The 12,764-nt window shown below is 40.7% G+C and overlaps 1 protein-coding gene across 1 annotated transcript in view; it reads right to left on the bottom strand.

The window, feature by feature from the left end:
• The window catches only part of LOC139566267 (cholecystokinin receptor-like), a 55,560-nt gene that overhangs the window by 39,486 nt on the left and 3,310 nt on the right, over positions 1 to 12,764 (bottom strand). Inside the window, exon 2 of the mRNA XM_071387327.1 lies at positions 5,387 to 5,635. Within this exon, the coding sequence (XP_071243428.1) occupies positions 5,387 to 5,635 (249 nt within the window). The remainder of the gene's footprint in view (positions 1 to 5,386; positions 5,636 to 12,764) is intronic.

Here is a 12,764-nt window from a genome sequence, read left to right as displayed (position 1 = left end):
ATTATCGAACTAAACATAAATCTATTGTGTAACATGATGTCCTATGAGTGTCATCTGATGAAGATCATCAAAGGTTAGTGATTAATTTGATCTCTAATTCTGCTTTTTGTGACTACTATCTTTTGCTGGGAAAATGGCTGTGTTTTTCTGTGGCTATGTACTGAGCTAACATAATCGTTTGGTGTGCTTTTGCCGTAAATCCTTTTTGAAATCAGACATGTTGACTGGATTCACAACATGTGTAGCTTTAATTTGGTGTCTTTCATGTGTGATTTTACATTTTTTTTCTGGATTTTGGCCAAGTGTCCCAGAGATGTTAAAGAGCATATTGAAGTTAGAAGCAATAGGATTTGAAGCAATAGCCTACAACTATTTTAGCACTGTTTCACGCTGCTCTGAGACAAGCATGGGGACTGGTATTGATAAATCAATGAGATTAAAATTTTCACTGAATCTCTGTTTGGGTATTGGTTAGACTACAATTATACGGCAGAAATGTTATGCAATTTAAGAACAAATTCTTATTTACAAGGACAGCCTACGCCTTCCTCCCCATCGGGGAATTGAACCCCGGTCTCCCGCGTGCCCTCACAAAATGGGGATTCTTCAGCAGAAGAGCCCTTTACTGTAGCCTACTCCCAACCGTCACATTGTACTGCTCCATATTTTCCGTTCCTTCCTTATTTATTTAAAAAGCATATTGAAATTAGAAGCAATAGGATTTAAAGCAATAACTATTTCAGCAGTTTTGCACTGCTATGAAACAAGCATTGGGACTGGTCTTGATAAATCAATGAGATTTTTATTTTCACTGAATCTCCGTTTGGGTATTGGTGACACTACAATTAGGGTGTGGAAATGTTATGCCACTTAGATATTTATTTTGAATCCTCCAATCCTCTTATGCTCTTAGTACTATAGCCTACTCCCGACTGTCACGTTGTCAAGTGCCATATTTTCCTTTCCATCCTAACGGAAACCGTGAGGGTTTCATTTTATTTGTATTTTTATAGAAACACCATAATAATCAAATGAATTAGGCTACATTTCTTAAAATCAATCCCATATACTGTTCTTACAAAATAGGTTTCAAATTCTCTAGTAATGCCAATATTGAAGGGTGGTCAAACTAGCACTAACTTACATTATTGGTAAAAATGGCTGACAATTAAATACCGTGCCATTGAATTCTGCAGCAGCCGGCAAGGAACCAATGGGTGAGATGGGGCATTAGACAAGGTTGCACTCTATCGGGGTAGTTATACACACTAGACATTGAGCTTTTTTTGGGCATGCTATTCAGGAGACTGCAGGGAGTGTGCTAGACAGGCATGGGTGTGTTGACAGGCATAGCAGTGTCAGCGTTTGCAGATGATGTTTCTGTGATGGTCAGGGATGGTCCGGATATACAGGCACTAGAGACTAGTCTGATGTTTTATGAGGGAGCTTTGTCAGCTAAGGTAAACTGGGGAAGAGCTCTGTTATGTGGGGATAGGGCCTCTCCTCTGCTTCGAGGGGGTTTGCAGCGGGGTTGTGAAGGGCTTAAAATGTTGGGGGTGTAGCTGGGCTCGGAGAGGTGGGTCAGGAAGAACTGGGAGGGGTTGTTACAGGCATGGGTGTCAAGACTGGCCAGGTGGAGGTGGCTCCTGTCCCAAGTGTCACATAGAGGGAGGGTGCTGATAATCAACAACCTGGGGGCATCTTTCCTGTTGCATAAATGGGTGGTCCTCAACCCCATCCCCCTAAATGTGGCTAAATGTGTTTTGTTGAATTTTATGTTTGTCAAGGCAAAGTTGGCTTTTTGGATAACTAAACTCAGCAAAAAAAAGAAACGTCCTCTCACTGTCAACCGAGTTTATTTTCAGCAAACTTAACATGTGTAAATATTTGTATGAACATAACAAGACTCAACAACTGAGATATAAACTGAAGAAGTTTCATAGACATGTGACTAACATAAATGGAATAATGTGTCCCTGAACAAAGGTGGGGGGGTCAAAATCAAAAGTAACAGTCAGTATCTGGTGTGGCCACCAGCTGCATTCTCATGGACTGCACCATATTTTCCAGTTCTTGCTGTGAGATGTTACCCCACTCTTCCACCAAGGCACCTTCAATTTCCCGGACATTTCTGGGGGGAATGGCCATAGCCCTCACCCTCTGATCCAACAGGTCCCAGACGAGCTCAATGGGATTGAGATCCGGGCTCTTCACTGGCCATGGCAGACTACTGACATTCCTGTCTTGCAGGAAATCACGCACAAAACGAGCAATATGGCTGGTGGCATTGTCATGCTGGAGGGTCATGTCAGGATGAGCTTGCAGGAAGGGTACCACATGAGGGAGGAGATTGTCTTCCCTGTAACGCACAGCGTTGAGATTGCTGATGATGCTGTGACACACCGCCCCAGACCATGACGGACCTTATCCCGCTCCAGAGTACAGGCCTCGGTGTAACGCTAATTCCTTCGACGATAAACATGATTTCAACCATCACCCCTGGTAAGACAAAACAGCGACTCGTCAGTGAAGAGGACTTTTTGCCAGTCCTGTCTGGTCCAGCAACGGTGGGTTTGTGCCCATAGGCGACGTTGTTGCAAGCTCTCAGTCCAGCCTCTCTCAGCCTATTGCGGACAGTCTGAGCACTGATGGAGGGATTGTGCGTTCCTGGTGTAACTCGGGCAGTTGTTGTTGCCATCCTGTACCTGTCACGCAGGTGTGATGTTCGGATGTACCGATCCTGTGCAGGTGTTGTTACACGTGGTCTGCTACTGCGAGGACAATCAGCTGTCCATCCTGTCTCCCTGTAGCGCTGTCTTAGGCGTCTCACAGTACGGACATTGCAGTTTATTGCCCTGGCCACATCTGCAGTCCTCATGCCTCCTTGCAGCATGCCTAAGGCGCGTTCACGCAGATGAGCAGAGACTCTGGGCATCTTTCTTTCTGTGTTTTTCAGAGTCAGTAGAAAGGCCTCTTTAGTGTCCTAAGTTTTTCATAATTGTGACCTTACTTGCTTTCCAATTGTAAATTGTTAGTGTCTTAACAACCGTTCCAAAGGTTCATGTTCATTAATTGTTTATGGTTCATTGAACAAGCATGGGAAACAGTGTTTAGACCCTTTACAATGAAGATCTGTGAAGTTATTTGGATTGTTACGAATTATCTTTGAAAGACAGGTTCTCGAAAAGGGAACGTTTCTAATTTTGCTGAGTTTAGGAGGCACAGGGCGTAAGGGGGATAACAGACCCTTCACTATTATTTAATGGGGTGGTGTCTGCGCAACTTAGCGTGTATTTTGAGTTCTTTTAAATTATAAAAAGTGTGGAGATGTTTCAGGAGATATGGTGTGTCGGGGGGCTGTCTATATATCTGGGGAAGTTGTTTTGGATATGCGGTTGTAGAAGTGGTGAGGTTTTGGGAATGGTGATGTGTGGTGTTGTTTTGTATCGTGGGGTAGAGGGCAAGGTGAGTATGGCATATATTTTGGTGTTTTATTTTAAGGGGGGGTGGTGAGGTTTTAATGAAATGAGAACATTTCATTAAAGAAAGACAAAAAGTCAAGTCTCTCTCTCGCTCTCTCGCATTCTCTCTCTCTCTCTCTCTTTCGTTCTCTGTCTGCCCCTCTCTCCCTCTCTCTCACTCTCTCTCCCACCCACGCTCTCTCTTACCCCCTCTCTCTTCTCTTTCTCTCTCTCTGACTCAGGGAGGTATTGTGGTCCATTGGGCCCAGCCTGATGAATAGCCAGCTCATTAGTAAGTCACACTCCTGCAGACGTATGACAGTCCAACTGGCTCTGGCATGATGGGTTGTGTCCGCCCTGACCTCAGCATATTGTGCCCCCCCCCCCTCTCACTCTCTCTCTCCCACCACAAGTTTTATGACTTTATGACAGATTATACATTTCTGGCAGAGACTCTCTCCCCCTGGTCATGCAGAAAGAGATGGGAAATAAACCTATGGAACAAAGATCTTCTCTTTGTTAAACTCCTAATCCCCAAAATTGGAGGACTTAATAACAATATTTCTATGTTTGAGACTGTGGCAATGGTCCGTGGATATTTAAAGAACAATCCTGTCGAAGTTGTTTATTTTGTGACATCAGGAAGGACGGTAGCACAGAACTGAGCTAGCTTTGGAAGTGAACATTTCTATGAGTTTTCTACCTTGAATGTTTAAAATATATGATTGAATATTAAACTATTTGTGAGAAGATGTAATGTCATGTTGGCCTTGTAAACAAGATACTTGTTCAGTTACATAGTTTTAACTAGTCAGTGGCCACACCCTCGTGAGCCTAGACATTACGTAGGCGTCATGGACCGCCCTTTTCTCAGAAGTGTATAAAACCCACTCCTGACAAAACTTACATTAGACCAGTCCGCGTGCAGCTGTGGCTACATGGCTGACAAATGGATTAAAACTACAAGTCCAGAAAACCAGACTACATGTAGTGTTGGCTACACGGCTAGAAATGGTACAACTCTGAGACTATCAATCACTACAGAATAAGAGCAAATCCTAAACGTAGAATTACTGGTCTGCAGCTAGAAATTACATAAACCTAGGATGAGAATACCGACATTTGCCAAAACATCTATTCTAAGGACATGGTACGCCTGACGTATCCATTATGAACACAACCCAAGACTTTCTGATGATTGACTCTTCAGCAGATGGACCAGCGATTTCATCAGAGAGAGACAACAAGACATACAAGTGTAAATATGTACATTGCAATTTCTTTCAGAATGAGCGGCCGTTCATGTGCAAAGGATTAGCATTTCAATGAATATAATTATCAACTGTGTGTAGTGAATCCATTTTGTCTTTCCTGCTCTTTTATCTGTCCCCACCCCTTTCCATTGTCTACCAAGCCGTCATACTGGTTTAGCCCACTAGGGACGTATCAATATATTGTGTAGTAACCAATATCTACTCTTCGTTTGTTACGTATGTATTTCTGTGAAAATTAGTTAGTTAATAAATAAATGAATAAGCCAATTTGTATATCGCTGATTCATCATTTAGGCTAGGGTTCGTGCAGATTTCCAAGTGTTTGCGACATTCAGTAATGGGAACTGATGAGGTAATAATAATTCATTAGTAGAAGACTGTAATTGATCAGATATTAAAATATCTGAAGATTTATATTCGGGAATTTATAACTCTGTAATTCTCAACATTTTCCGTGGTGCTCCGACTTCCTAGTTAATGAATGTTTACATGATTAGTTTAATCACGTAATAAACCTAGAGTACTGATTTGATATAAACACGTCTTCACATTTAATGATAGTCCAGACACGACAACATGGAATTAGATAATTGGTGAATTTGTGCAGTTCGACTGCTTTGCAGACGGTCTGGAACGTGGCCACAATCTTACCCATGAAGTAGGTGACCATTTTACACATGGCAGCTCCGAAGATGAAGTCCTCCAGCATGTTTGGGATGAGCGTGAAGGGCATGCAGAAGACAGCCAACGTCAGGTCACTGACCGCCAGCGACAGCAAGAAGGAGTTGGTGACCGTGCGCATGCGCTTGTTGACCGTCAGGACCACAATGATCAGAAGGTTGCCAAAGATGCTGAGCAGGAAGATGAGAGAGTAGAGCAGGATGCGCACCGAGTCCATCTCTGAGAGCGAGAGAGAGAAAGGTGACAATGATCACATATTGAAACATCAGTAAAAGTCGGAAGTTTACATACACTTATGTCGGAGTCATTACATTTTTTTATTTTTTTTATTTAAAATTTTTCAACCACTCCACAAATGTATTGTTACAAACTATAGTTTTGGCAAGTTGGTTAGGACATCTACTTTGTGCATGACACAAGTCATTTTTCCAACAATTGTTTACAGACAGATTATTTCACTTATAATTCACTGTATCACAATTCCAGTGGGTCAGAAGTTTACATACACTAAGTTGACAGTGCCTTTAAAACTTCTTGTCAATAGGGGGGCGCCATTTCAACTTTGTAAAAATTAGTTCCCAAATTAAACAGCCTCGTACTCAATTCTTGCTTGTACAATATGCATATTATTATTACTATTGGATAGAAAACACTCTCTAGTTTCTAAAACCGTTTGAATTATATCTGTGAGTAAAACAGAACTCGAGTTGGAGCAATCTTCCTGTCAGGAAGTGAGAAATCTGAAATTGTGCACTCTGTTCCTGGGTCAGTTAATTAATTTGCAATTATTCTATTGGTCGACAAGCACTGCATACGATTTCCCCTAGATGTCAGCAAGCGTTGAGAATTGGAATGGTGTTGCTAGGCAGATCTGAGGCCATATAAAGGCTCATGGCACGGGGGGTGCAGCCTTTTCAACGTTCGCCATGACGCGAGACAGACCTCAGGATGGCATTCTGAAAAGCTCACGTTATCGGCGTTAGATATATCCGGCTCTGATTTTATTCGATATAGGTGTTAGAAACATCATAACGTAGTTATTTTAAACCGAGTTATATCAGTTTACATGAGTATATTGCGATTTTCTGAATTTTCTTTCTACTGAGTTATGAACAGTTGGACACCTCTGCGCCACATAGCTAATGTTTGCTGCTAGTTCCAAAGTTGAAGAGGACATTCTACAGCCGAGCAACGATTATTATGGACAAAGGACAACTTGCCCAAGATTCTGATGGAAGCTCAACAAATAGTAAGAAGTCTTTATGCTGTTAATTCGTATTTATGTTGAAAAATGTAAAACAATAATTCCGCCATTAATTTCGGCACGGTCTCGCTGTAACGCACGCTGTATGTCGTAGTAACGTTAATTTTACAAATCTAACACAGCGGTTGCATTAAGAACTAATGTATCTTTCATTTGCTGTCCAACCTGTATTTTTTAGTCAAGTTTATGATTAGTTATTGATTAGATTAGGTGCCTCTCCAAGATGGCGCCGGACAGATTGCTTGAAGTTTGGCTACTCTTCACATTGTATAACCACGATTTGTGCCGCTACATATGCACATTTTCGAACAAACCCTATATGCATTGTGTAATATGATGTTACAGGACTGTCATCTGATGAAGTTTATGAAGGTTAGTCAAAAATGATATATCTTTTGTTGGTTTGTTACGATCGCTAACCTTTGCTGCTGGTAAATGGCTTGTGTTTCTGGCTATTGTGGTAAGCTAATATAATGCTATATTTTGTTTTCGATGTAAAACACTTAAAGAATCGGAAATATTGGCTGGATTCACAAGATATTTGCTGTACACCATATATTTTTCAGAAATGTTTTATAATGAGTATTTAGGTATTTGACGTTGGTCTCTGTAATTATTCTGGCTGCTTCGGCGCTATTTCTGATTGCAGCTGCAATGTAGAACTGTGATTTATACCTGAAATATGCACATTTTTCTAACAAAACATATGCTATACAATAAATAAGTTATCAGACTGTCATCTGATGAAGTTGTTTCTTGGTTAGTGACTATTTATATCTTTATTTGGTCGAATTTGTGATAGCTACCTATGCAGGAAAAAAATGGTGGGGAAAAAAAGTTGTGTCTTTTGCTATGGTGGTTAGCTAATAGAAATACATATTGTGTCTTCCCTGTAAAACATTTTAAAAATCAGAAATGATGGCTGGATTCACAAGATGTGTGTCTTTCATTTGGTGTCTTGGACTTGTGATTTCATTAACATTTTATTATATGATATCCCTGTGGCTTTAGGCTAGGCTATGCTAGTCAGCTTTTTTGATGGGGGGGATCCCGGATCCGGGTTTGTGACTCGTTAGAGGTTAACTTCTTGGAACTATAGGGGGTGCTGTTCCGCATTAGCATATTTTGGTCTCCAAATTAAACTGCCTCGTGCTAAATTCTTGATCGTACAATATGCATATTATTGTTATAATTGGATAGAAAACACTTTCTAGTTTCTATAGCCGTAGGAATTTTGTCTCTGAGTGGTACAGAACTATATCTACAGCACTTTTCATGACAGGGGTCAGATTTCAGAAATTTTTACCCCTGATCTGGAGTCTGTTTTTAAGGTGACAGTGAATGCTATGAAGAAACCGACACTGCCTACGTCTTCCTCTGGGTGTCTGTACGTCATCACGTTTTGAATGGAGTCGATTGCACAATCACAGCCACTATAAAAGAAAAAAACGTGGAGGTACCTCCCTTTCTCGTCGCGCGCCTGAAGCGTGAAGGACATCGGACTTGCCTCATTCCAAATCGTTGTTTAGCCAGCAATATTTCTCTGGTCATGTTTTTACTCGTTATAGTTGTTAAAAACATCATAATGTAGTTAATTTGAACCGTTTTATAGCAATTTATATCCGTTTAGTGCGATTCTGAGGAATTTCTTTGTCGTGCACTTTCTAGCTTTGGGAACGTTTCGGGGTCTCGGTCGTTGTTAGTGGACATTTCGAAGGACAGAGGACATCTATCGACCAAAAGAAGATTACAACATAGAAAGGATACATTGCCCAAGAATCTGATGGAAGAACAGCTCAAAGTAAGCAATATTTAATATGATAAATCGTTGTTCTGTCGAAATATTTTAAACGCATATTTCGCCCCCTGTATTGAAAAGTAAGGATAATTTTAAAAATGTAAGTCAGCGGTTGCATTAAGAACTAATTTGTCTTTCGATTCTTGTCAACCCTGTATTTTTTAGTCAAGTATATGATTAGCTTTCGATTAAACTAGATCACTCTGAAAGTTGACGTCCCTCATTTTGATGCTTGAGTTGCTACTATTTTCATTGTATAACCACGGTTTTGTATGGCTAAATATGCACATTTTCGAACAAACTGTATATGTATGTTGTAAAATGATGTTACAGGAGTGTCATCGGAAGAATTCTGAGAAGGTTAGTGAAAAAATTAATATATTTTGGCGGTGATTACGTTATAGCGCTCTTTGGCTGGAATCGATGCTCTGGTAACGTTTTCACATGTGGTATGCTAACTTATCGATTTATTGTGTTTTCGCTGTAAAACGCTTAGAAAATCTGAAATATTGTCTGGAATCACAAGATCTGGGTCTTTCCATTGCTATGCTTTGTCTATTCTTATGAAATGTTTTATTAAGAGTAAATTGGTCATACACGTTGCTCTCTATAGTAATTCTAGTCGTCTTGTGATGGTCGGTGCAATTGTAAACTGTGATTTCTACCTGGAATATGCACTTTTTTCTAACAAAACCTATCCTATACCATAAATATGTTATCAGACTGTCATCTGAAGAGGTTTTTTCTTGGTTAGTGGCTATCAATATCTTAGTTTAGCCGAATTGGTGATAGCACCTGAAGTAGTAAGAAACTGATGGAGTTAGAAAAGTGGTGTATTTTGCTAACGTGTTTAGCTAATAGATTTACATATTTTGTCTTCCCTGTAAAACATTTTAAAAATCTGAAATGGTGGCTTTATTCACAAGATCTGTATCTTTCATCTGGTGTCTTGGACTTGTGATTTAATGATATTTAGATGCTACTATCTACTTGTGAAGCTATGCTAGCTATGCTAATCAGTGTGTGGGGGAGGTGGGGGGTGATCCCGGACCCGGGGTAGAGGCTCGTTAGAGGTTAAATAGCTTGGAAAATTTCAGAAAATGATGTCATGGCTTTAGAAGCTTCTGATAGGCTAATTGACAAAAATTATAGACCTCCACAAGTCTGGTTCATCCTTTGGAGCAATTTCCAAACGCCTGAAGGTACCACGTTCGTCTGTACAATCAATAGTACGCAAGTATAAACACCATGAGACCACGCAGCCGTCATACCGCTCAGGAAGGAGACGTGTTCTGTCTCCTAGAGATGAACGTACTGTGGTGTAAAAAGTGCAAATGAATCCCAGAACAACAGCAAAGGACCAAGATGCTGGAGAAAACAGGTACAAAAGTATCTATATCCACAGTAAAACGAGTCCTATATCGACATAACCTGAAAGTCTGCTCATCAAGGAAGAAGCCACTGCTCCAAACTGCCACAAAAAAGAAGCCACTGCTCCAAAACTGCCACAAACCGCAGACTGCGGTTTGCAACTGCACATGCGGTCAAAGATAGTACTTTTCGGAGAAATGTCCTCTGGTCTGATGAAACAAAAATAGAACTGTTTGGACATAATGACCATTTTTATGTTTGGAGGAAAAAGGGGGCGGCTCTCTAGCCGAAGAACACCATCCCAACCGTGAAGCACGGGGGTGACAGCATCATGTTGTGGGGGTGCTTTGCTGCAGGAGGGACTGGTGCACTTCACAAAATAGATGGCATCACGAGGCAGGAAAATTTGGTGGATATATTGAAACAACATCTCAAGACGTCAGTCAGGAAGTTAAAGCTTGGTCTCAAATGGGTCTTCCAAATGGACAATGACCCTAAGCATACTTCCAAGGTTGTGGCAAAATGTGGCAAAACAACAATGTCAAGGTATTGGAGTGGCCATCACAAGCCCTGACCTCAATCCTATAGAAAATGTGTGTGCAGAACTGAAAAAGCATGTGCGAGCAAGGAAACTTGATTCAGTTACACCAGCTCTGTCAGGAGGAATGGGCCAAAATTCACCCAACTTATTGTGGGAAGCTTGTGGAAGGCTACCCAAAACGTTTGACCCAAGTTAAACAATTTAAAGGCAATGCTACCAAATACTAATTGAGTGTATGTAAACTTCTGACCCACTGGGAATGTGATAAAAGAAATAAAAGCTGAAATAAATCATTCTCTCTACTATTATTCTGACATTTCACATTCTTAAAATAAAATGGTGATCCTAACTGACCTAAAACAGGAAATTTGTATAAGGATTAAATGTCAGGATTGTGAAAAACTGAGTTTAAATGTATTTGGCTAAGGTGTATGTAAACTTCCGACTTCAACTGTATATTTGTTTTATTTATATTAGTTCAAAAAATGTAATGTACATTTTGTTTAGGTTCAGTTCGTTTTCAGATGCATTTGACTAGTTTTATGAATAGATTTATATAAAAATGGATTGGATTTACGGTATATAGCACTTTTCTACCAACTGAGGTACTCAATGCGCTTTACATAGTAAGGGGGAAACTCGGCAACCATTTTGTGCCAGAACGCTCACCACACATCAGCTATCAGGTGGAGATGTGAGGAGTGATATATGCCATGTATGAATGAGGGGGGTGATTAGATGGCCATGATGGAATAGGGCAAGATTGGGAATTTAGCCATGACACTGGGGTTAACACCTGTACTCTTACGATAAGTGCCATTAGATTTTGTATCTCAGAGAGTCAGGACATCCGAAAGATGGCACCTCACGCAAGGCAATGTCCCCTTGCACCTTCACGTCAACTGCATTAACTTTACAAGAATCCTGTAATCAAAGTTCATTAAGATTTGACTGCAGTGGACTGCAAGCTTCTGCAGTTGCCCTTCACCAACTTCATCCTGCAGCCTTTGTCTGCATTGTGGGAGGCTCTATTGTCAACAAATCATTAGGGTGTTTCTGTTAGACTAACGCGAACGTGACCAAAGACATGATTGAAACAGGAACCAATTTGCCACAATGTATATGTACAATAGTGGATATACAAATACATGTGATATTTGAGGCTCTCTCTCTCTAAGTGATTGAACAGTATATACATATTATATTATGATTTTAGTTTGTGAGTGTGTGATATGTTTACTTCGACATTATAAAGAAAACCTTTCATAAACAATAGCAACACTGCCATGTTAATCTGAGCCTCGCTGTTAGAAAACCACATTTGTGTCCGACTTTCGGGCTGTCACTTCATTCCTAGACTTTCATCTACAGTCGTTTGCTTTATCTTTACCACTCAGACGCTCCCAATATCTGCAGTGCTGCTCGTGGCAATGTCATTGCGCTGAGTCTACCTTATAATCAGGGTTTCCCAAACTAGGGGATTTGAAAATTGGGTCACGAGTGAAAATTTGCGCCTGGTAGATTCTGATTACATACAGTATTAAAGCGGTAACTAATCCAACTATGGGATTTGCATAGGCTTCTGAGGAACTCATAAACCTCTGTTAGCCTCATTGATGCTACAAAACTGTCAGTGTTAAACCTTGATGACAATACAGCAGAAAAGTTGAACAGAAATGACATCTACTCTAAAAAAATATATATTAAAGCCACGCCCCTAATAAGCCAATCCTCCATTCCGTGGTTCCTCCAGGAACCTGTTGCTACATTGAACCATTAAAGGTTCCTCCAAGAAGCCGTCAACTAGCTGAAGGTGCAAATATGAACCATTGAACAGCCATTGTTCCTTGAGGAACTCTAGGGGTTCCTTGAGTCAGTCCTTATTCTACGAGTGTAGACTCAGCAAAATTACTTTGCCATGAGCAGCGCCACAGATATTGAGATGAGCGCGATGCAAGACTTCGCTCTCACACAGCCATACACAGTATCTCCACATGTGCATGGGTTCGCTTCACACCATTGCAGCATGATAGCCACAGGACCAAAACAGCGGAGAAGTTTAGCCTCGCGGTTTAAATATTTAATTTCAGTTTGTTGTTTTTTCAGGATTTGTTTTTGTTTTAGTTTCAGTTTACTGTAATAACCTTGGATGGAAGGGACAGCTACTGTCAGGCCATAAATTGCTCTGTCTCCGAGACAGCCGAGTCAGCTAAAAACCTTTTGGCCATGGAGTCTGCAGATGAAGTCTACATTATAATAAAGATATGTCAGGGCTGTATGTGTGTGTGTGTGTGTGTGTGTGTGTGTGTGTGTGTGTGTGTGTGTGTGTGTGTGTGTGTGTGTGTGTGTGTGTGTGTGTGTGTGTGTGTGTGTG

Source organism: Salvelinus alpinus, chromosome 38 (genome assembly GCF_045679555.1).
Source record: "Salvelinus alpinus chromosome 38, SLU_Salpinus.1, whole genome shotgun sequence".
Taxonomy (NCBI): domain Eukaryota; kingdom Metazoa; phylum Chordata; class Actinopteri; order Salmoniformes; family Salmonidae; genus Salvelinus; species Salvelinus alpinus.
This window is presented reverse-complemented; position numbering and strand designations above follow the sequence as displayed.